The sequence below is a fragment of the Lissotriton helveticus genome, chromosome 7, assembly GCF_964261635.1.
Source record: "Lissotriton helveticus chromosome 7, aLisHel1.1, whole genome shotgun sequence".
Classification (NCBI taxonomy): Eukaryota; Metazoa; Chordata; class Amphibia; order Caudata; family Salamandridae; genus Lissotriton; species Lissotriton helveticus.
Genome location: NC_136068.1, coordinates 1,917,464,675 through 1,917,488,747, shown reverse-complemented (window position 1 = coordinate 1,917,488,747; position 24,073 = coordinate 1,917,464,675). Strand labels below are relative to the sequence as shown.

Below are 24,073 nucleotides of genomic sequence, written 5' to 3'. Positions count from 1 at the left end.
GCTGTGATTTCCAAGAAATAGATATGCTCCTTTTTCTCCACTATTCTTCACTGCCCTTTCCAGTCTCCTGTTCTCGAGACAATGCACCCCCAGTCAAATTGCTTGCATCCAATTTGAAAGCCCTCCACAGGGCTTGGTCGCCCCACTCACTGCTGCCGCTCCTGCCTGCCTTTGCCGCCTCCTGCCTGCAGATTCCGTCGCTCGCTGCCCGCTGCTCCTGGGAATTTCCCGCTGCTCCTGGGAATGTCCCGCTGCCCGCTGCTTCTTGGAATTTCCCGCCGCTGTCTCCCTGCGGCCCTGCCCCCCTGTGATTCCATTCGCCGCCCCGCTCCCGCCACCCAGCTGCTCCTCCCTCCCGGCTCCTTACTTATGACGCCCCCAGAGCGACCGCGCAGCGGACGTGCGCCGCTGGAGCACCGATTGAGCGCCGAAGGTGCGCCAAAGGTAAGCCCGTCTGCGCCCATCCGCGCCTGGACCGCGCCCAGCGCCAGGACCCCTGGCCCTCCCCGCCGAGGCCCGACGACCCGACCGACCTACGACGCCGCCACTCTCAACGCACTCAATGCCGGCCGGACCCACGCCTGCTGCGGAGCCACCCCGAGACGCACCCACGGACCCTTCACCTGCTGCACCTGCAAGTTCACCTGCCTCCGAACCTGCCCCGCACCCGCCAAGACAAACACCAGCAGCAACCACCTCAAGTGAATCCTGATCAACACCCGCTCCGTCCACAGACACGCCGTGGAACTCTGGAACCTCCTCGACGCTACATCACCGGACGTCGCCTTCCTCACGGAAACCTGGATGAACGCCTCCTCTGCACCCGACATCGCCATCGCCATCCCGGACGGGTACAAGATCATCAGGAGGGACCGCATCAACCAGACCGGAGGTGGCATCGCCATCGTCCACAGGAACACCATCCGCATCACGACCGACGCCAACGACTCCTTCGCCGCAGCCGAACATCTCCACTTCCAGATTCACACCGACCCTAAGACGACCCTCAGAGGCACCCTCGTCTACAGACCCCCAGGACCACGCACACAATTCAGCGAAGACATCACATCTCAGCCCGCACGCCCTCCCCTCCACTGACTACATCCTCTTCGGGGACCTCAACTTCCACCTGGAGAACAACAAGGACCGCAACACCACCGCCCTGCTGGAAAACCTCGCCAACCTCGGACTCAAGCAACTGGTCAACACCCCCACCCACTACGCCGGCCACACGCTTGATCCCGTCTTCTCTTCCAGCAAGTACATCACCTTCAGCCACGCCACCGGACTCCACTGGACCGACCACAGCTGCGTCCACTTCAGCTTCAAAAGATCCACGACCCACCACCACCCGCAACAGGTACCTCACAGGAATTGGAGCAAGATCACCGCAGACCAGCTCACCACCTCCCTCAGCCAGAGCCCACCCGCCAACACAACGGACCCCAACGAAGTAGCCCGCAACTTCACACAGTGGCTGACCGCCTGCGCCGACGACCTCGCGCCACTAAAGAACCCTCCCAGAAGACCCAGAAGCAAGAAGGCATCCTGGTTCACCGACGACCTCAAGGACTCCAAGAAGACCTGCCGCACCCTCGAGAAAGCCTGGCTCCTCGACCGGACCACCGACAACATGACCGCCCTCAAACACGCTACCCGCAAGCACCACCAGCTCATCAAGGAGTTCTCCAACCCCAGCACCGGCACCAACGACATCACTCCGTCACAAGACCTCTGCGACTCCCTCGCCTCGTTCTTCCACCGCAAGATCGCCGACATCCACAACAGCTTCAGCGCCCCACCCACGCATCCAACCGTCGAACCAACGCCCCCCACCGCCACCCTTCGCACCTGGACCACGGTGACCACCGAAGACACAGCCCGCACGATGAACACCATCCACTCCGGATCACCGACCGACCCCTGCCCACACCACGTCTTCAACAAGGCCGACTCCACCATCGCACCCCAACTCCGGAACATCATCAACGCCTCCTTCAACACCGCCACCTTCCCGGAGAGCTGGAAGCATGCCGAGATCAGCGCCCTCCTGAAGAAACCTACAGCGGACCCCACCGATCTCAAAAACCTCCACCCCATCTCGCTCCTCCCTTTTCCTGCTAAAGTCATCGAGAAGATCGTCAACAGACAGCTGACCGCCTTCCTTGAGACGAACAGATCCCTCGACCCCTTGCAGTCCGGCTTCAGAGCCAACCACAGCACCGAGACCGCCCTCATCGCAGCTACCGACGACATCTGGAACCTGCTCGACAAGGGGGAAACAGTGGCCCTCATCCTCCTGGACCTCTCCGCTGCGTTCGACACGGTCTGCCACCGCACCCTAGTCCAGCGCCTCAGCAACATCGGTATCCAAGAGAAGGCACTGGAGTGGATCATCTCATTCCTCGCCGGAAGTACACAAAGAGTCCGCCTCCCCCCGTTTCGCTCCGAGGCCACCGAAGTCATCTGCGGCGTCCCGCAAGGATCTTCACTCAGCCCCACCCTCTTCAACATCTACATGAAACCTCTCGCAGCCATCGCACGCCAGTACAACCTCAACATCATCTCTTACGCCGACGACACCCAGCTGATCCTCTCCCTCACCAGAGACCCCGACACCGCCAGAACCTGCCTACACGAAGGGATGAAAGACGTCGCCGAGTGGATGAAGGACAGCCGCCTGAAGCTGAACTCGGACAAGATGGAATTCCTCATCCTGGGATCTTTGCCCTCCACCTGGGACGACTCCTGGTGGCCCCCAGCCCTGGGCACCGCACCCAAGCCAACCGACCACGCACGCAACCTGGGCTTCATCCTGGACCCCTCCCTCTCGATGACCAGACAAGTCAACGCCGTCTCCTCATCGTGCTTCAACACCCTGCGTATGCTTCGCAAGATCTTCCGCTGGATCCCGACCGAGACCAGGAAGACTGTCACCCAGGCACTCGTCACCTGCCGACTGGACTACGGAAACGCCCTCTACGCCGGAACCACAGCCAAGCTACAGAAAAGACTCCAGCGCATCCAGAACGCCTCCGCCCGACTCATCCTGGATGTGCCCCGACGCAGCCACATCTCCAGCCACCTGAGGAACCTGCACTGGCTCCCCGTCGACAAGAGGATCACGTTCTGGCTCCTCACCCACGCACACAAGTCTCTCCACGACCTGGGCCCCAAGTACCTCAACGACCGCCTGACCTTCTACACGCCCACCCGCCAGCTACGGTCCACCAGCCTCGCCCTCGCAGCCGTACCATGCTCTCGAAGAGCCACCGCCGGAGGAAGATCCTTCTCTTACCTGGCTGCCAAGACTTGGAACTCCCTCCCCATCCACCTTCGGCTGACCCAGGACCATCTCACCTTCAGGAAACAACTCAAGACCTGGCTGTTCGAGCAGTAGCATACCCCTCCCCCCAAGCGCCTTGAGACCCTCCCGGGTGAGTAGTGCGCTATACAAATGGCATGATTGATTGATTGATTGATTGATTTAAAAAATCATACAGCCTCTTCAAGCTTCAAAAGTTTGCAACCACCTAATCAACTACCCTCTCGTTAATTTTGAAAAAACTATTCTGTTTCAATAGGATAGACTCCTTGACAACCCTGAATGTTTCGTAGGTTGTAACATCCTGCAATGCAATGGTCCTGGAAGCACCATTTACATCAAGAATAATAACAGGCCAAAGTTAGCTTCCTTAAACTCCCCTACTCTTTTTTAATAAATTATGTTTTATATTTTTTTTTTACTTTTTCTCAGTAAATAAAGCTGAATCTCCACTGAATTTACTTTAAAACCTCAGAGAAGGAATCAGAGTAGATTTTTTCCAGATTCATAATAGGCCCTACATTTTCCAACAGAGACATACTAAGATTAACTGAGACTCCACTTAAGCTGTCTCCTGATTTATTATCAAAGTTTTGTCCAACTAACTTATGATGTGCACTTCACATTCTCTCAGATATCCTAACATTGGTCTCAGGCTCTTAGTAAAACAACGGAGAGGTGGGGGGAGGTGTAAAAACAACCTGCTTTGTCAAACAAAGGCATCTCCGCATAACACACTGAGGTAATTCCTATATTTAAATTGTTACAAGTGGCTTCGCATACCCACGTTCTCCTTGTAGACGAGGGCAGAGCATAAGCTTGGCTATGCTTGCGGAGGTTTCCAATGGCCGTTCTAAATGATCAGATTTTTTTGGTTCTTCTTTTTTCAAATGAATTGTCAAGGCCAATGCTCAACTCTTAAAGGAATATTGATTTCTAGTATCCTTATAATTATACACAAATAAGTCAAAGTTATTTAAAATTACAGCAACTAACTTAGAAACCCATAAATAGGGAGAATTCTTAACCCAATCAGTCCAATATAGAAAATTATTTGCCTCTAAATAAAGAATCTAAATATGGAGTCAAATTTTTCTGATTATGGTGGCAAACAAAAGCGCAAAAGATAGAGAAAAGAGGGTTTAGACTGCAAAGTTATATTAACATGCTGCTCAGTATGGCTTTCCAAAAGGAAAATGAAGGGCTATTAGGTGATTTATTGATTTCTTAGGAAGTAGGTATAACAGAGGGCTCTGGTGCTCAGAGCGCCACAACTTTTTTTGACAAAAAAAGAACTCAAATTACAGATAATGAAACTGCATGAAGAGTGTTAAAAACAAATGATTTCTATAGCACCATATCAAAAGATATTGAAGACACATAGGGTAAACACAGAAACAAGATTAACAATAACAGACAGGACAGAGCCCAGAGGCATCGAAAAAAAACAACCCACAGTCCACGAACACTGGGTAAGGGGAGACAATAATGAACAAAGCATTTAACAATGATTTGCAAACACATTTAAATACCAAAGTGCTAGTAAACATATTCGTATAAGCCAAATTCGATGTTAAATGTCCATGACTTCACTTCTATATTTCATAACAGATTTTCTCAACTTGGCAGGATCACCATAAGTAGTAGCTTTGTCTTGTACTTGTGGACAGTATAGAGAGTGAACAGGACTTCAATTCAATTTTCAATTCAAGAATCTTTATTCGGTGATTAAAAAACACCATAAAAGCACAATTATATACACAGATAACAATAAAACATTATTAAATACTAATTAAGATCCTTGTACATAATTGATACGCTAAAAAGAATGCCAACGTAGGGCCATATAAATACAGGTCACAATATTTCATTCCTCTCCCCTCGTCTTTCTTAAACGTATTGCGACTTTGATGAAGTTCAAAATGCTACACAACGTTAAGGGGTCAGAGGCTTTTAACAGAAATACTAGGGCATCCCTGGCGTGTTCCAATTGGGCTTTTTTTAAAATATTTACAAGGAATCTACGCCTAGGCATGGAAAAATAGGGACAAAGCAAAACAAAGTGAAGGGAATCCGGCGGAGACCGGTTGTCGCAGCCGCAGGGACCCTTCTGCTCGATGGATGAAGTAAACCCGGCAGGTATAGCCAACATGAAGGGGAGCAGGTTCAGTCTGAGACGGCACATTAAAAATCTGTCCTGTGCATTATGTAGAAGAAATAAGTAAGGCTCCATGCCCTCCACACTTTTTACCAAACCATGGGCCCTTACAGTCTTTTTCGCTCCTTCAGCATCAGCTCGCCTTTGGGTTTCTCTCTCCAAGAATAGTCCCCCTACTCGCTTCTTGTGCTGTGCTGAAATAGTAGCTGGGTTCGTGAAAAGATTCCCCAACCCTAAATCCTCCAGGGTATTTTTCACGTATTTGAGCCAGGGGATGCGCATTGAATGGGTCCTACCTAGGCAGTCCAACAGAATTTCTCTGCTTAGATGCGCATCTGGGTTTATCCATATTTTTAACCAGGCCACTATTGGCCTGAGTTTTAACAAATCTTCCAAATATGGCCTCCCTAGCTCCCTGTGGGCTATAAGACCAGCCGTGCTGGGTGGCGCCCTCAGGATTGCTTTCAAATACCTATTTTCTTCCTGTTGGATTCTAGTTGTGTTCACGAACCCCCAGACTTCTGCCCCATAGATTACTTTGGAGCATGTTATAGAGCCGTACAGATTCATCACCTGTTCCGGACTCCATCTGCCCACCCTCCTTCCATATCCAGCTATCGCCCCGTTAGAGGCAATCATTTTCGTGCAACGTTCTGTTACCAAGGGGGTAAATTGCAGGGCACCGTCAAAAGTTACCCCGAGGTAGGAGAACGTCTTAACCTGCTCCAAACTGTGGGAACCAATTTTGTAGACAAATTTGGAGGAAGGTTTTTTGCCGGCCAGGAGCACATATGATTTCCCTAGGTTGACAAATAGGTCCAGGTTACTCATGAACTCTGCAAACCCCTCTATCAGTGTTTGTAGGCCTCGAGGTGTTCTTGCCAATAAAACCGCATCATCTGCGTAAAGCAGGACGGGGATATGCCGCGGCCCAACCCTTGGACAATCTACCTTTAGACCCAGAAGGAACTGCTCAAGGTTATTGATATAAAGGGAGAACAAAAAAGGGGCAAGTATACAGCCTTGTCTGACTCCACTCCTACATGGAAAGGAGTCAGACAGTCCACCCTCCCTATTAAATCTAACCGTTGCCGTGGTGTCACTATGCAGTTCCCTCAGTATAGTGATTAGGCCACTCTCTATCCCCATACCTGACATCATCTCCCACAACTTTCCTCTGTTGACGTGATCGAATGCTGCTGCCAAATCCATGAATCCCATATAGATGGGTTCATCGCTAGCCAAGGTGTACTTGGCAGTCAGCATATATAGGTTCAGGCACTGATCACTAGTGGACCTCCCTGTCCTAAACCCATACTGGGTGTCCGAGAAGATGTTGTTCTCTTCGGACCATTCGGTCAATCTATTCAGGATTGCCCTTCCCAAAAGTTTGGCCGATACGTCAATTAGGGAGATGGGCCGGTAACACTTCGGGTCATCCCTATTGCCCTTTTTAAAAATTGGTACAATGATCGCCTTAGACCAGGACGGTGGAAGCCCACAGATAATAGCGGTATTTAGGACCCTGGTCATCAAAGGAGCCCATAGATCTATATTACTAAGGAATAGGTCAGGAGGAATTCCATCCGGGCCCGGGGCTTTATTTTTAGTTAGACCCTCCATCCCTGCGCTAATCTCCTTAAGAGAGAATGTAACTGGTGGGACCTGTCTTGGGGATACCGGTGGTTCCACATGGGTGCCCAACTCATAATTATATAAACCCCTAAAGTGGGTTACCCATTGCTCCGGAAGAATATTAGCCCCTATCTCCGGAGAATCATTTTCTAAAAAGGTCGGTTTATTGATGATTCTCCAGAACCCCGCTAGGTCTTTTCTTTCCCCAGCTTCTCTTAGATCTGCCCATGCTTCTGCCTGTAGGGCAAGTTTCCTCCTTTTGATCTCTTTTTTATACTTTTCCCTACTGACCCTAATAATCTGTGGATCCCGTGGTTTCATCTTGAGGGAGCATTTCAGTTCCCTCAGTGCCTTAGAGCAATCTCTGTCAAACCAACGGGGATTTGCCTGGTTACGTATGGGCGCACTAGACCTCAATAATTCATCAATTAAATTAGCAATGTGGTCAAACGCTTCCAAGACCCTTGAACCCTGTATTTCCAGATCTAAACAATCATTAATGGCCACTAGGCCCTTGTCGCCCAGAGTTTTATAAAACTGTGCCCCATCAATTTTAGACCACTTCAATCTCCTGCCTTGATCAGTGGCCCTCTCCTCGATTAAACAACGAGATTTAATTCCAGTGCCCGCCTTGTAAAAGAGCGTTAAAATGAGCGGGTTATGGTCGCTAAAACTGCTCCACTCTATCCCTACACTGATTAGTTTATTGATCAATGATCTCGAGACCAAGATGTAATCTATAAAAGATGCACAGCCCCTACCCTTAAAGGTTGGTGGGAGCGTGCCATCCGACTGTGGGTCTATCATGTTAATGGTGTGCTCTAGGTCGTACTTAAGCCGAAGCAACCCAAGAGCCAACCCAGTCGGCGTATGTGAGAAATGCGGCCCCTGCTCAATTGGGCATTGTGTCCAATCTGTATTTGCCTGAATCAGTGCCGGACAGAGGTGACAGTTAAAGTCTCCTGCCAAAAGCAGCCCATAGGACGGCCCTTTGCCCTGGGCTATAATTTCTTGACCCAGCCTCTGATCAAGTTCAGCCAATAGGGGGGAATGGGTATTTAAAATCTCGCTATTATAAAAATTAAAAACCGACAATTTCAACCCCTTACCAGAAAACCGAACTGCCTGTATTCCATACAAATTCCAGTCTGGGGACGACCAGGTACCTGGGAGGGATAAATCTACATAAACAGCTAAACCACCCATTGCTCTCCCAGAACTGGATTTCCGAGCGGGAACAAAGAAACACTTATAGCCCTGGAGATGATAATTATTCACCACAGCCCATGTCTCCTGTAAGCATATGACATTAAATTTCCTAATAAAATCAACCCACTCCTTGTTATTAAATTTACCTGCTAAGCCCGCTACATTCCAGGAAATAATCCTCACATCCTCTCCACCTAATGCTACACCCCCCTCACTCCTTGGTCCTATCTCCTGCAACACCCCTTGCATAACCCCCCCGCCTCCTCCCACCAAACTATCCACAGCCATACCCTTGTTTTCAGAGGGCATAAGTTCCTCCGCCCCAACTATTTGAATTTGCAGAGCCGTGTGTCTTTGCACCTCCGATATTTCTGCTTGAGTGCCCTTATCTGTGTTCTCCTTAGAGGCCTTCTCTGTTTGTCAATCCACCCCCTCTAGGCCGTTTAGACAATTAAACCGGTTATAAATAGGGAGAGGTGGTGTTGGTCTGCCAAATAGTGGCCTAGGATGAAAGGCCTGGTGTCTCCCCCTTCTTCCAACCCTCTCCCATCTATCATGATTTGGGAGTGGGTGGGGTGGACCTGGGGCGATGGGAAAGAAGAAGGACACACGAAGGGTTTGGATGGTAGATTCCCTTGAAATATTTTCCCCTTGACATATATGCGACACCGTACCCTTGTCCCTAAAACTCACCAATAAACAGTCCCCAGGGATGGATTTCTGAGTACACCCCACCCATGGGACCCTTCTTACCATTATAATTTCGTTATTAAAATGTCTCGGGAGGGGTCTGTTTCTGTTTAGCCACTTAATTACCCTGGTTTTTAGGGCACAAAAATCCTCAACTTCTCCTTCCTCAAGTTGCGGGACCCCTGCCATGACTACAGTAAGTTCATTAGTCTCAGGTGGTAAGTTAGGACGACAGGGTCTTGCGGGGGGCTTCTTTTGGTAGTCCGGAATATTATTATCTGCCGGGTGTGCCGGAGGTACTGGTACAAGAGAGGGGATAGGTATATTTGCGAAGAGTGGATTAGTAGTTACAGGTTTAGGTATTAAGGGTTGTTGGGGAACTACCCCCTTTACAGCTTGTGGTGGAGCTGGGTTTTCTACCCTGTGTCTCGACCCTTGCGGGACTACAGTGGTGGTGATAGGTTCTAAATCACTTCCCTGTCGGCCAGCGTGAGTTTTCAGACTTCCCAGTGTGGCCTCCAATATGGTTAGTCTGATCTCAATCTTTTTTATGCTTTCGCTGATCGGGAGTAACAGCGACCTTAACAGAAATTCCAGATTTCCCAGCGGCACAACAGAGTGGGGGACATTAACAATACTAGTTCCTGTATCTTTGATCAAGGCAGGAACTGTATCTTCCTGAGCATTAGATTTAGGATGTAGCTCTGCCGGTAGTTTCACTATTGGTACAGGATGTTTTAGGGATTTGCCAAAGTCCAGGTGTGAGATCTTGGGTTTACTGCTTCCCTGCGCTCCCTTTGCCCTCCTCCTGCGCTTTTTTGGGGGGGGTCCCAAAATTACTTGTGTGATGACTGCTTTCGGTTTGGGATGCCTGTCATTATGAACTGTGGGCGGTTGTGAGATTAAATCGATAGTCCCCCTAGCGGGACTGGGGCTAATAGCTAGAGCTGTGCTCATGATTTCAACTGGGGAGGTGTTAGTACACTCCCTTAACAGGAGTGGAACATCCTCAATTCGTGTTAACTCCTCCCTAAATGTCATAGATTGTTCACCCATGGGGGTGTTTTTCAGGTTATCCACTGATCGTCTCCGTTCCGCCCTTAGCCGGGACAAATTTCCCTCTTTGTCAGCCTCCCCCACAGCCCGTGAGAAATAGTTTTCGAGTGTCCCAATTTTCACTCCTCCCGGCTTCTGAGGGGTACTCTCCCTTGCCGGGGAAGGCATGATATTACTCGGAAAGGGTCAGTTATGCCTTACAGAGCGGATATAACAAAATAATAGTTCCTGGGGTTACCTGCACAGTCTGAACAACCAAGAGAGTAGGCCCAGCCCGGCCTGCTCCGGCCTGTGACGGCCTTGGACGGTCCCGCCCTTGTCCCGGGCTTCTCCCGGCCCGCTCCCGCTCGCTCCCGCGAAGCGGAGATACTGCATTCCTTATGACTTTACAGCTCTATGTTCATTGGGTGATAGGCGGGGGTGTGGCCAGCGGGGAGAGCAGCCCAGGTGTTGCTGATTGGGCACGCAGGGGCTCCTGGACACTGGAGTCCCCTGCCTGTGCTCGCAGCCCCGCTGGTTCACTCGCCTGTCCCCGCGCTCCTCCTGGAATCCTCGGTGCAGCCTCCCAGCAAGCGACGCGCTGCGGGACCCGCGAAGCGGGTCCGGCGAGTCGTGGTTGAAGTGGTAGCAAAAGGGTCAGCTAGGCAGCAGGACCACCGCGCTCCTCAGGCGTCCTGGTGCAGGCAACAAAGTCCGTCAAACAGGACTTAAATGTGGAAACACATGGAGAAGCATGTAAGGCAAAGAAAAATGTCAAACGATGCAAGAACTTCATCCATCTGAGACCATAGTGTAGCTAACAAGTGGCATCCTCAGATTGAAAAAGATGACTGGACAAGCTAAGACGTGCTGCATTGAAAAAGGCAGCTGCAACCCAGGAAGCCTGAGGCGGAGATATGTGAGAAGTATGCAGAATAAAAACCAATAAAATAATCCTGAGAAACATACCACTTGCTTCCCCTGGTATTCAATAAATACAATCTAATCTTTAATTCTACCTTAATAATGTTGCCAAATGTGAGCTACTACATTAATACCATCAGAGGCACCACAGAGCGTACTCAAAAGGGGGCCATCTTTAAAATCTAATAGTCTACGCCAGCATGGGAGATGTGTTTAAGTGCATAATTTATTTTCAATAGCAACAATTTTCCCTGCATACTTTCTGAGATTTTTAAATTCACAAATTAATTTTTTATCATGACAGTTGGCAGAAATTCTAATTCCTACCATCTTGCTACTTCAAATTAAAAAATATTCTCCAATGGTGTAAATGTACAATTAGAAAGTATAAGTTAAATTCACACGATACATTTCAAAATGTGATTCTGGGGTTCTAAACACATCTGTATTTAACAATTAAAATTATATTTGTTGATTAATTTTCTTTAAAAAAACATGTTTTTTTAAATAAAAGGATAAATGTTGTTCATATATCAACACAAACTTTGTAAAGCTTCAAATACCTGTTTAGCTTGTGTGTTAAAAACATAATATTTTTTAGAACATTTTAGTATGCCAACACACCTTTTGATTTAAATCTCATATGACTTTATAGATATTGAACACATCAAGCACAATGCTTCAGGTACATAAGGATTTTAAAAACCTTGGAAGGATTCATTTCAAAAAGCATATTATTTGGAATTTAATGACACTTTCGGGTGAATGGAAATCTAAACTTTTCATGAGATCAGAAAAAAAGCTTTCTGCAAAAAAGAAATGAAATGCCTTTTGGGTTATGCGTGTTGTTTCAAAAATGCCTTTTGGGTTATGCGTGTTGTTTCTATTTAAACAGTTCTATCTTTTAGTTTAAGGCGGACTACATCACCCCTGCTTAGGGCCTAATTCTGAGTTGCCATTTATTTAGTGCAAGGATACTGGAGGGCTGGACTCTCCAATGAGGACAAGTATCCCTGCATCAAATACCAGACACTAGAAGGTATTTATCCTCAAATGGGCCACATCATGTGGACCATGTATTAACAGGTCAATTCCTCCACGTTAAACCTGATTTAATATAATTTTCAATCCCATTACCACCAGCTCACAGAAGGTGGTAAATAGGACAGGAAATTGCTGCTGGTTGGGAGGAGGGGTCTGGGCGGGCATCTGGGCCAGGTAGAGCCGGCTTGAGGGTTAAAGAGCATTGTCCGCTCTCCCTGTTGTGCTGCAGGGGGCAGACATGGGCCAGCCAGTGTTTTTCCAGCATGCAAGTGGCCCAATATTTCTGGCCCGAGTCATTTCTGGCCTGAAAACACCTGAGCACTTGTAGTATGGCCAAATAGTATCCTATTGGGAATACCGCTTGGCCATACTCTCAATGAGGGCCTTAGTGGTGTTAGACACATTCTAAAATGTATTGTTTTAGTTTTACTTTCTTTCCAATATACATTTATTCTCAACGGTGTATTTAGATTTGTGTACAACTCTTTTGCCACAGCTTGCTTTTTACTTAAGTGTCAATAGGTAAGTGTTAGTGGAGCCATCAAATTGAACCTGACTTGAAAAAGATAAAGATTGTGTTTACTCAATTCATCCCCGTTATACTCTCTTTTAATATTACAGGGAGAAAAGTGAACTGGAACATGAGAGAAGAAAACCAAACCCTGATCTCAGAGTTTGTTCTTGCTGGAATTTCCAACATTGCAGCAATTCAGAATATCCTCTTTGCTGTGTTTCTACTCATTTACCTGATCACCATACTTTCAAATTCTATGATCATATTAGTAACATCTCTGGACTCCAGACTCCACAAACCAATGTACTTCTTCCTGAAGCACTTGTCCTTCCTTGACGTCTGCTGCACCTCAGTCACTTTCCCAAAGCTACTTGACATCATTTCTGGACATCCTCACATATCTTTCATGGGATGTATCTCACAAATCTATTTTTTCTTGGCTCTTACCAGCACAGAGTTCTTGCTTCTTACAGCAATGGCTTATGATCGCTATGTTGCAATCTGCAACCCCCTGCGCTACTCAACCCTTATGAATCACAGGGCTTGTCACTTCCTGGCTGCAGGATCTTGGGCACTAGGCTTTCTGGACACTATGCCACCTGCCATCTTATCATCCCAGTTGTCTTTTTGCAGCTCCAATTACATCAATCACTTCTTTTGCGACCTTGTGGCCCTGATGAAGATCGCCTGCGGTGGCACCCACCGTCTAGAAATTCTTATATTTGCAGAGGGGTTTTTCTCAGGACTCATGCCCTTTGTGCTGACCATCACCTCCTATGTTCACATAATTTCCACCATAATGAAAATAAGCTCTGCGTCCGGGAGGAGCAAGGCCTTCTCTACCTGCACCTCACATCTTATTGTTGTTATGATATTTTATGGGACAGTTCTTTGTATGTATATGAGACCTACATCTGTCTATGCACTGAATCAAGACAAGCTCTACTCTGTGTTGTACATTGCCCTAATTCCAGTGTTAAACCCGATGATATACACTTTAAGAAATAAAGATGTTAAAGGGGCTCTAAGAAAAATGATAGGTAAGCAAGAGTGTGCTGAAAGCACCTGAATCACTCTGTCGGTGGTAACACTTACACATTAGATGATGAATTTGTTATAATTCAAATGTTTGTGGAAGAAGGACATAAACATTTATCGATATGGTCATACGATACAGTTTGGCGATTGAGGTGGAAGGAACTCTTTTATTGATTCAACCATGATCTATCTAAGATCCATATTCCTATAAGTGAATTTTCCTTTACTACTCAGCCGCTTTACTTTAACCAGGCACAGCCAGCATGCCATGACCAAGGCTGAAGTGTCTTCTCTCCAGCCACCTATTGTTATATATCCTGCGGCATCTGAATCACCTGTACACCTACCTCTGAAGTTGGTACCATCTTCCTCTGTCAAATATAACATATGCCCTATCCTCCATCCATAGCAATTGGGCCTTTACTGTAACCAATTGCATTAGTGTACACCCTTCCAGGTAAATTCAGCTCCATTGCTTGTGAGATTGCTTTTGACTGGGATATGCTTGAAAGATACATATGTCTTCTATTCCTGACATTCTAGAGTCTGCAAACATATGATTCCGATGATTCCCTTGATCCTGCCTATCCACCTTCAAGAGAATGTTTTATGCTGGTCACAAGATGTCTGTTAAAAGGGCTTTTTAATGGGAGTTTAAAAAAAACATGAAAATAACCTCATTTAGATCTCGATGGCTCAGCTGGCAAACAACTGAGTTGATGGAGATACCCCTTCAGCCAATACAGGTGCAGCCAACCCACCATATTTCTATATACCATTGAGTGGCCATTTTTTTCACCAAACCCATACACTGATGGCAGATTAACTATGGTGGATCCATGGGAAAATTGAGGGCTTATCTCAAGAAGATACAAAAGCAATGTTCTAGGCATTCTGGGAATTTTTGCTCAGCCTTTAGCACCCTTTTCTTGCTCACTGCTTCCTTGTTTTATGTGGCAGAGATGAAGAGAAAATATGCTGGCGGACAAGGAGTCAGAAGGCCCACCCTAAACATGGCATCTGACAGTGACTCCACTGTCAAGAACGCGTGCCTCCACCGCACTCTGAATGAGGTGGTGGGTGTAAAAGTTTGGCTAATGAGACAGCAACAATGTTGGTGGCTACCACTTAAGTGTCCACCTGCATGGCCACACAATACATGCATTGCAAATGCACTGTTGTGATGCTGCCTTCTTCCCACCCACTCAGTCATCGTTGCTACAGAAGGGCAGTTGTTTATGGTTTGTTTCTGCTCATTCAGTTCAATAGTAGGATGTTTCTTCTCATGAGCGACTCCAGAGTAAAAGTACAGCAGTTTAATTTCAGTATTTACAAGTTCACGGTTACATCATTGGACAGAGACGTTGAAAAGTGACATTATCAGTCTGTCAACCCCATTCTTCGTGTTGTGCTAGTGTATCGTATTACCCACATCTGTATGAAACCAACTCTATTGCTAGACATTCTTGGCGACCCCTCCATGATCACACTGTTTGATTGGCACTGCAAGAATGAAAGCTTCATTATTACAAATACTAGACAGAAGATTTTGAGCATTTCCTGACCTTGTCACTTGCCACACACACTGCGGCAGGATAGCATCATGAGTTTACTAAACAAGTGATTGATCAAAAGCTCTCTTTAAGTGTGAGCATCACACTGTGTGGAAAGGCAGACATTTTACAATTGATTTCAGTTACCCAATGAACACTTTGAGTCATATGCAGCAGAGAGAATACAAGTCTTACAGTGCGAATTCAATGGCACATTATACCTTTGTATAAGGGATTAGATTGGGCATCGCTTTCACCACAATAACAAAAACAGTAACAGTTGCTGCAAGATGGGTATCCCACTTTAAATGAAAGAATTGATGTGTAAACAGTGTGGGAAGACACCTACTTTCTGTTAAAGAATTGAGCATTTCACCATTTTGTGCAACCACACCACCAAGGGAGTGAATTTGATATTGAAAGTGAAGAAAGAGGCCTCAGATCCAAAAATTAGGTCTAGTTGATGATCTCATGTCTACTGAGTCAACATGCAATGAAATATATTGTGTGGATGTGGATCACTACCTTCCACCAATTTATGAAATCTGCATAGATAAAATTTCCTCTTAGATGCTTGCAGATTCAGGATCACCTTATACAGTTATATCAGATGCTTTCATAAGATGTCAGGTTAAAGTGTTTTAAGAACTAGATATAAGAACCCTTTTGTAACATGGAAACGCCTTTAATGTAGTTGCACCATTCATTTCAGAAACTGAATTCAGTGACTGGGGAATTTTAGGGAAAGTGTATGTTACTTAGATATGTCAGCATCCTTTAGGTTGGCAACTCAGAGTACAATAAGCATGATAAATGCTTTGTTTGACTCTTTTCATTACATTTAGTTGTATACATTTATAATATAGTACAAACATTTGTGGCAAGTGTGTAAAACGCATGGTACATAGGGATCTCAACAATTAACAAAAGTGTACTAAGTGGAAGATTACATGAGTTTTATATAAACAAGATAAAACAAACAAAACAATTCTAATAATATCAACATAAGAATGCTAAGAATGAATAATATCTTGCATTCCAAACAAATGTGCAAACTCTCTGTCCATCACAAACCCTCCTCTGCACCCCGTCAAGAATCTTCATTTTCTTCCCTTCTAATCCACATCTGGTGATATCACTGCCCTCCAGCTCTGCTGTTGCTCCTTCCTCCAGAGTCCATTGGGCAGCTGGTAGAGTTGTTCCATCAAGTGCCGGGCACTGGGGCCCAAATAGCTATAGAGCTCAGGATGCTGTGACAAAAAGGGACACACATGCTTGTGATGGTAGTGCAGGGGAAGCAGCACTTGACACTGGATGGTGCTGAGCTGCAGTTAGATTGTCAACAGGCTAAGACTTTATAGGTTAAAATTCCTCTATTAGTCACTAATTGCATTCACATGGGTCACCAAGCTCTTCCAGCTGCCCCAGCGTTCCTGTACTTTGGTCACTGAGAGAGAGAGAGAGAGACAGAAAAAGTCACCCTGTGAGGAAGCAGAGAACTTCTCATTGACAGAAAATGGGGATGTGCAACAGACAATGTTTGTGCCATGTGCCTAAGTATTTTGTAGAACAACTCAACATTGAAAAACTGGTAAGCCTTGTCTGAAACAATTTCAAGCTACAGTAGGCTCTGAGGTAAAACAGACAACAAGTAAACCTCCCTTAGCTAATCCAGTGATGATAAGAGTTTCATCAACTAATAAAACATCATTATGGTGTCTTCACTACTACTTCAATATGGTTCCTCTCATACGTCTGGTGTGAAGCATCTGGGTGCCTAGGCAGTCCTGTTACTAACCATGAATGTCATCTCAAATAATGGACCATCAGGAAAAAGTATAGACATAAGGCAACCCTAGAAGCACAATAGAAAGAAAAGAAAATGGCCACCCCTGCCTGTGAGGCCTCTTCCAACTTCTTTTTATTGAAATGTTTGTTTTTCACTTATAAAGAAAATGTGACACATCTTGATTAAGAGGTAAAATCTACCATTGGTTGATGAGTGAGGACAGATCAAAATGTGAATGACACAACAATCAATGCCTACTTGAGGCTGGCAGTTTGCCTCTCTCTGTGGAGTTCCTATAGACTACTGGAGAAAGCTATGGTTGTGTCAGGCAGATCTGAAAAGGGGACATTAGGGTTGGAGCTAACTCTCAAATGTTCCTCTAGCCCAGTTAATATTTGGTACAAAGGATGCTGACATGAATAGTGCATGTTTATAAACAGTTTGGGACCAATTAATAAAATGCAATTTATAGTACGTTTAGTGGTACCACACTAGCATTACTATGTGTGTGTCCTCAACCTTATTTTATCATTTATGTGTAGAGTTTTTTGCACCAGTAGGTATACATTTCAGTAGTACATTTAGGAGGGACTTGGGCGAAAAGCTGGAAAACGGAAAACATTTATGAATAAATTGTAGGAGTTAAGTTAGGGATGAGGAGAGGTTAAAGGAAGGGCATGCACCCACCCACAAGAGGGGAAGCTCATTCCTTTTGACAATCTGCACTTCTATAATTACACAGGCAAAAAAGACGCAGAACAGTTTAACATGTACTCCAGCTCAGAGCTGGAGGAAGTCCATAGCACACACGGCACCCACTGGTACTTCAACACCCTCCCATAGGAAATAATGGAGGAAGGTGCTTAAAATAAAATCCCATAGGAACCAATGTTAAATTAAATTAACTTATTTTAACTTTTTAAAAACAGGAATTAATCTAATTTAATGGTAAAAAATGTATATAAATAAAACTTATGAATTAGTTTATTATAGGAAATGTTAATAGCCTTTTTTATTTAAACATTAATATAACTTTCAAATAATTAAATGAACTTAAATTCATTGTGTACACAGCTTTAAATATTTTTACTACATATTAAATAAACACAAATGTATACTTTGGTGGAATCTTTTATATTTCAGTTAATAGTGTATGTGTGTGCATGTGGGTATGCTAGTGTTTCATCCTTTTTATCTCTCCCTTTCTTTCCGCCTGGGAAATACAGGTTGCTTATGCAAGACCAGAAATATGAATCTGCCCAGAGTGCACTGAAAGTGCCAGCGTGCAACAGTGATATCTTTTGCCTGCAGTGTGGGGCCTGGGACCTGACATTGTTATCTTTCGCCAGCAGTACACTATCAGCACTTTAGGATGCATAGCACTAAATTTCACAAAGTGGGCGTGTTGAGAGCTGTACAGCTCAAGCGTTTTTCTCTTTCTCCAGCTGAAACCTGCTGTTGTTTTATGCTTCATAACTATGTGTAGTAATCTGTTGTTTAGTTAAGTTTATAATGCACTGTATACTGTATTTGCTTTGTGCTAGTTCCATTAAGAATGTTCTGTCACTGCCTAGTTACTGTGGAATGTATATTGATTTACTCTTGAGTGGAGATCCGTTGGAGCTGGATGCCCTTTAGCTAGCTCCTCTTCCATGTAACCTACTAATACATTATTCGAGACATCTTCTGTTTCCTGGCAAATTTCTACATTTATTTGGCCACGATCCTGGTTACATGGAGAATCAAGCGTGCAAGACTGCATCCATGAGACTGTCTAAAGCCTCAACCTCATCTTGAATGCTTTCAAATTCAAGTCTCATAATTCCTCTACATCAATCTACAGCAGCGGGTTTTGTGTCTCAAGGCAAGTCAATTCAGCAGACATGGTAGGGTGTTTTTTGTTTACTTCTATGCCTTTCTCGGATTTCACCCTGCGCAGTGTGCTTTTGACTCCTTACACCTCTCAAGTCACAGTTTGAACTTTAGCATTGTTTGTGCAGGTACCTTGAACTGTTCCTGACCTGCCGCACTGCTGTATGTTTTGACATTTTAATTAACAGTGTTTTTAGTCACATTGTGATCTCCAGCGGCATTGGTATAAGCCCTTTTGAACTGTTTCTGACCTGCCGCTCTCCTGCAGTCTTTTTGCAATATTTATGACTTGCGCGTAATTTTTGTTGTAAGGATTCCGCTCTACAACATCTTCATTATTTAAAAATCAACTTGCTTACAACGCATCTTTAAAAAAAATAAACTCTTGCCTCACCTTCGAATCCTTTTCGCGTCCAAGCTTCTGATCGCGAGTGATTCCATATCAACGCAGGATACCCTCTGACGTCAATGCTGCAATGCTTCGCCGTCAACACGTCTTTGGGAAGAATACGGAAATGTGCATTTAGCGTCCTCTGTCTCCTAGCAACCAATCGTCTGTGAAGTCATAACTACAACGTAGCATCTGTTTCCCAGCAACCACTTTCATGTTGCGCTACAGCCACGAAGGTTTACGCTGATGCGCACAGCTTGTCCCTACATTATTTTATTCTTGTTTTAATACTGATGCGCACAGTTTGCCTCCCACCGCGCTCAGCCTTTGTTTTCAACCTGCGCTACAGCTACAAAGATTTACGCTGATGCGCTCAGCTTGTCTTTACTTCATTTTATTCACACATTAACACTGATGAGCATAGTTTCCCATTGCACTCAGTTTCTTTTTTTATTCTCAGCCTGCAAGTACACGCTGATGCGCACAGCTTGCCTCAGTTTGCACTCAGTGTTTTTGATATATACTCAATTTACAAAAACACACTGATGCGCCCAACTTCTATTATATTTATTCATTGTGTTTAGTCATTATAATTAATGCTGATACACACAGCCTTTTGTATATTTGCATGTGCACAGTCAACTGGAGAAAGAAGTTGGTGTTAACTCATTATTGCTAAAAAAAAAAAAAAAAAAAAATTCAGAATTTTTACAAGTATTGACACACATTCTCATCTTAACCAAGTTCAGTGCGCACTCTACATTTCCCTTTTCCAGATTCTTATTTATCTTTGCATTTTGTACAATTGTTATGTGTACCTTACAGTCAGTTAACCCTCCTGGAGAACCAGCTATAAGATGGGAAATTTGGCATGATGCTTTTGAAAATTATTTAGGAGCCATTGGTGCATCTAGATTTAGGGCTGATAGAAAAAAATGTCTACTCCTACATTCTCTAGGTTTTGGAGGAAGGTCTGTATTTAAACATCTACCTGATTTACCTCATGAAGAAGGCACGCCTTTTGATGAATACAAAGATACTGTACAAAAGCTCAAACTCCGTTTTGACAAACAGCCAAGCTTAATGGTTCTCAGACATAATTTTTTTTAAAGGAAGCAATCTGAAAACGAGGACGTTGAGTCTTACATACCTGTCTTGCGCAGGTTGGCAGCTAAATGTAGGTTTGAAAACTTTACAGAACAACTCATCAGCGACCAATTTGTGTGTCATTGCAGAGACAAGAATATTAGACAAAAATTACTAACTATGGGAGACCCGTCTCTTGATGAACCTATTAAATTAGCCAATAGTATTGAAATCTCCATGGTTTCTTTGGAAGAACTTCAGGAAAACGTTGTAGAACCTATTAATGCTATTAACTTTAATTCTTCTGACTAAACTGTTAAGAAAACGTTTAAAGGTAACTCTAGTGGTCCTAGTACCTCAACAAAGTCTGTAACACCAGGTAATACACAATCCAATCTTTGTTTAAGATGTGGCAAACCACCTCATCTAAGGGGTCACGTTGTCCTGCATCTAATGTCACTTGCAATTACTGCAAGAAAGTTGGTCACTTTGCTAAGGTCTGTCTTAAGTTAAAAGGACAGAAATGTTTTAAGAAACCTGCTGTATGCCTGATTGATTCTGAGTCTTCTTCTGTAGTTTCTGATTATACCAGTAGTGACGTCATTGAAGATGTGTTGATCCTATCATTGACATTTCGGTTTGAAATAAAAGCGTTAAGATTCTGGTGCTAAAATAACCATGATCACTAGAAAACCTTTTGATGAGACTTGGAATGGCGATCAACCTCTTCTTCCTCCTGATCGCACACAGGTGTCATATGAGGGTAGGAAAATTGACCTTTTAGGTTTCTTTGAAGAATAATTGTGCTTTAAGGGAAGGAGAATAAGAGGAAAGATCTATGTTGCTGTTAAATGTCTTAATATTTTAGGGGGTTCCACCAAGGACTTTTTGGAATGATCCTTATACCTGGAGCAAAAGAACAGGTTCTTGTAGTTGGATGTTCTGATGAAGTTCAATCTCTTAAAGACAAATTTCCCCCTGTTTCCAGCTCTGAGCTAGGTACAATTAAAGGTTTTAAACATAGAATAATTCTTAAACAAGATTCTGTTCCAGTCAAACACAAACTCAGGGGTGTTCCCTTTAGTGTCAGGGATGACTTAGAAAAGGAATTACTACAACTTTGTGAAAAGGGGGTCATGGAACCCACTGAGTCTTCCCTTTGGCTTTCCCCTTTGGTTGTTGCCAGGAAGAGATGTGGGCAACTCAGGGTGTGTGTTGACTTAATATCCCTCAATAAAGAGTTATGGGTGGACTCACATCCTCTCCCTAAGATTAATGATCTTTTTGCATCAACCAAAGGTGCTAAATTTTTTCACCAAATTGGACCTTGCCAGTACATATCACCAGGAAAAGTTACATCCTGATTCTCGTCATCTTACTGCATTCATATCCCCTCCAGGCACATTTCAGTATCGGCGCATGCCCTTTGGCTTAGCTTCGGCTGCGTCGGTATTTAAGAGGGTGATGGGTAATATTTTGGAAGGAGTTGAGGGAGTATCAGTTTTCCAGGATGACGTATGCATTTTTGCAAAAGACATTGCTTCACATGATTTGATTTTACATAAAGTTTTGGATTTATTTTAGGAACGTGGAGTTGTTTTAAAATTAGAAAAATATAAATTCCTTTGTACAGGAGTAGAATATTTAGGTCACATCCTCACTCAGGATGGTGTTAAGCCAAGACCTGGCCTCCTGGAGGCTATTTCCAATGCCTCTACTCCCATTGAGAAGACTGGAGTTAAATCTCTTCTTGGGCTTTGTGAATATTATTTTAGGTTTATCCCTCATTATGCAACAATAGTTCGCCCTATCAGTAATCTTCTCAAAAAGGGTACTAAATTTGTTTGGAGCAATGAATGTGTTTTGGCATTTGAGGAAGTCAAAAATCTCTTAACAAAGAGTTTGGTTCTTAAAACCTTTGACCCCACTTTGCCTTGTTGTTTGACTGTTGATGCCAGCCAGGTAGGGCTCGTGCCACTTTGATACAAGTTGAAGAAGGTGTTGTAAAAACTATAGGATTTGCATCTAGAGTACTGAGATCACCCGAATTACAATACTCACTCATTGAAAAAGAATTATTGGCTTGTGCATGGACCATTGAAAAGTTTTGACCATATGTGTGGGGAAAGCGGTTTTTGCTTCAAACTGATCACAAACCTCTAGTCAATATCTTGGGTGGTAGTTTGACAAAGTGTTGCACTCCTAGATTTATGAGAATGTTACTAAATTGCTCCAATATCAATTTGATATCAAACACACCTCTGGTGGTAAGAATGGGAGAGCAGATTTTCTTTCTCATTTTCCTCCCACTGTTTTTCATGAGGATGAAGTTACATTTTTTGACCTCATTGAAGAGGATTGTGAAGAATGTTTTGTGGCAGGTATAGATATTCCTGAGCTAAAATTTTGTTCGGAGTGTGAATGGAGAGAAGCATTTTCCAATGATTGTGTTCAAGAAGTTTGTAACTTCGTTAGATCAGGATGGCCAAGAGAAAAGGTTCTTGCTTCCTCGCTTTAACTATTTTCTAAAGTTGAGGATGAAATATCTTTGGAAGATGGTATTTTGTTGCGTAATGACAAGATCATTCCTCCACATTTATTCAGGAAAGGCATTATTGTAAGAGCTTATGAAGGACATCTAGGCTCTTCTTTCACCAAGCGTCGCATTTGTGATACATTTTGGTGGCCAGGAATGGATTCAGAAATTGATGAGTTTGTAGCGGATTGTTGAATTGGTAAATCATCAGACAAGTCTTTTAAAACTTCTGTTCCTCCTTTCATGCCTGTTGAGTGTCCCAACTCTCCTTGGGTGAAAGTTGCAATTGATGTCATGGAACCATATCTGACACTAAATGATAATAACAGATTTATTTTGGTTTTAGTGGACTATGCGTGTAAGTGGCCTGAGTACAAATTAGTTAGGGAACCTGACACAAAAAGCATTAAGTGATATTTGGTCCAGAGAAGGATTTCCAGAGATTCTAGTTTCAGACAATGGGAAACAATTTGTTAGTAAAGATTTGAATCTTTCTTGTCCATTTCTGGAGTTAAGCATGTAAAAAGTTCACTCTATCACCCTCAAGGAAATGGATTGGTTGAAAGGATGAATTGAGTGATTGGGGACTGTGTGAAGTGGGCCAAAGCCAGTAACCATGATGTTGTCAAATCCCTTAACAGTATGATATGGTTCTATAGAACTACTCCACATTCATCCACCAAAGTATTGCCTTTCGAATTGATGAAAGGAAGAAAGTCTAACAATTCTTTTTGTCCAGGGTGGATGTCTAAATGGATTACTGCTGAGTTTGATGTATGCACATTGATGTCTGTTGTCAAAGGTGATGATGCTTTTACCCAAGCCAAACAGAAAGAAAGTTTTGATTCTAAGAAAGGCTCGCAAATGGCTATGCTCAAGGCTGGGGATACTGTTAAAATCAAGAAATCTATTCATGTTAAATGTAAATGTCGGAATTTGTAAAGCGCACAGCTACCTCCACCGGAGGTGTCCCGGCGCTGTCCGTATACCGCTTAGGAACCCTTCCTGGCTTTCCTGGGAAATGTCCACTTCTGGGCCCCCCCCAGGTACACCCAGGCATCCCAGCGCTTTTGGGGCCGTTGTGGAGACTAAGCAAGCTATTGCCCAGAGTTGCAGCGTGGGACCCATGATCAGAACAGGCACTGAGGCGAGAATATCCAGTCAGGGGAATTAATGAGCCGGAGACCCACCGAGGCAGGAATCGAACCCTGGTCCCTGGCCAGAGCTCTGCATCAAGGTCTGCCTGCTCTAACCATTGAGCCACACTTCAACAA

General features: G+C 44.4%; 1 protein-coding gene across 1 annotated transcript; it reads left to right on the top strand.

Annotated features, from left to right (window-relative positions):
- Positions 1-12,661: 12,661 nt before the first annotated feature.
- On the top strand, positions 12,662-13,603 carry LOC144769961 (olfactory receptor 5V1-like). Its single transcript, XM_078654158.1, has one exon. It carries the CDS (start codon positions 12,662-12,664, stop codon positions 13,601-13,603), a length of 942 nt encoding a protein of 313 aa, XP_078510284.1.
- The last annotated feature ends 10,470 nt before the right edge of the window (positions 13,604-24,073 follow it).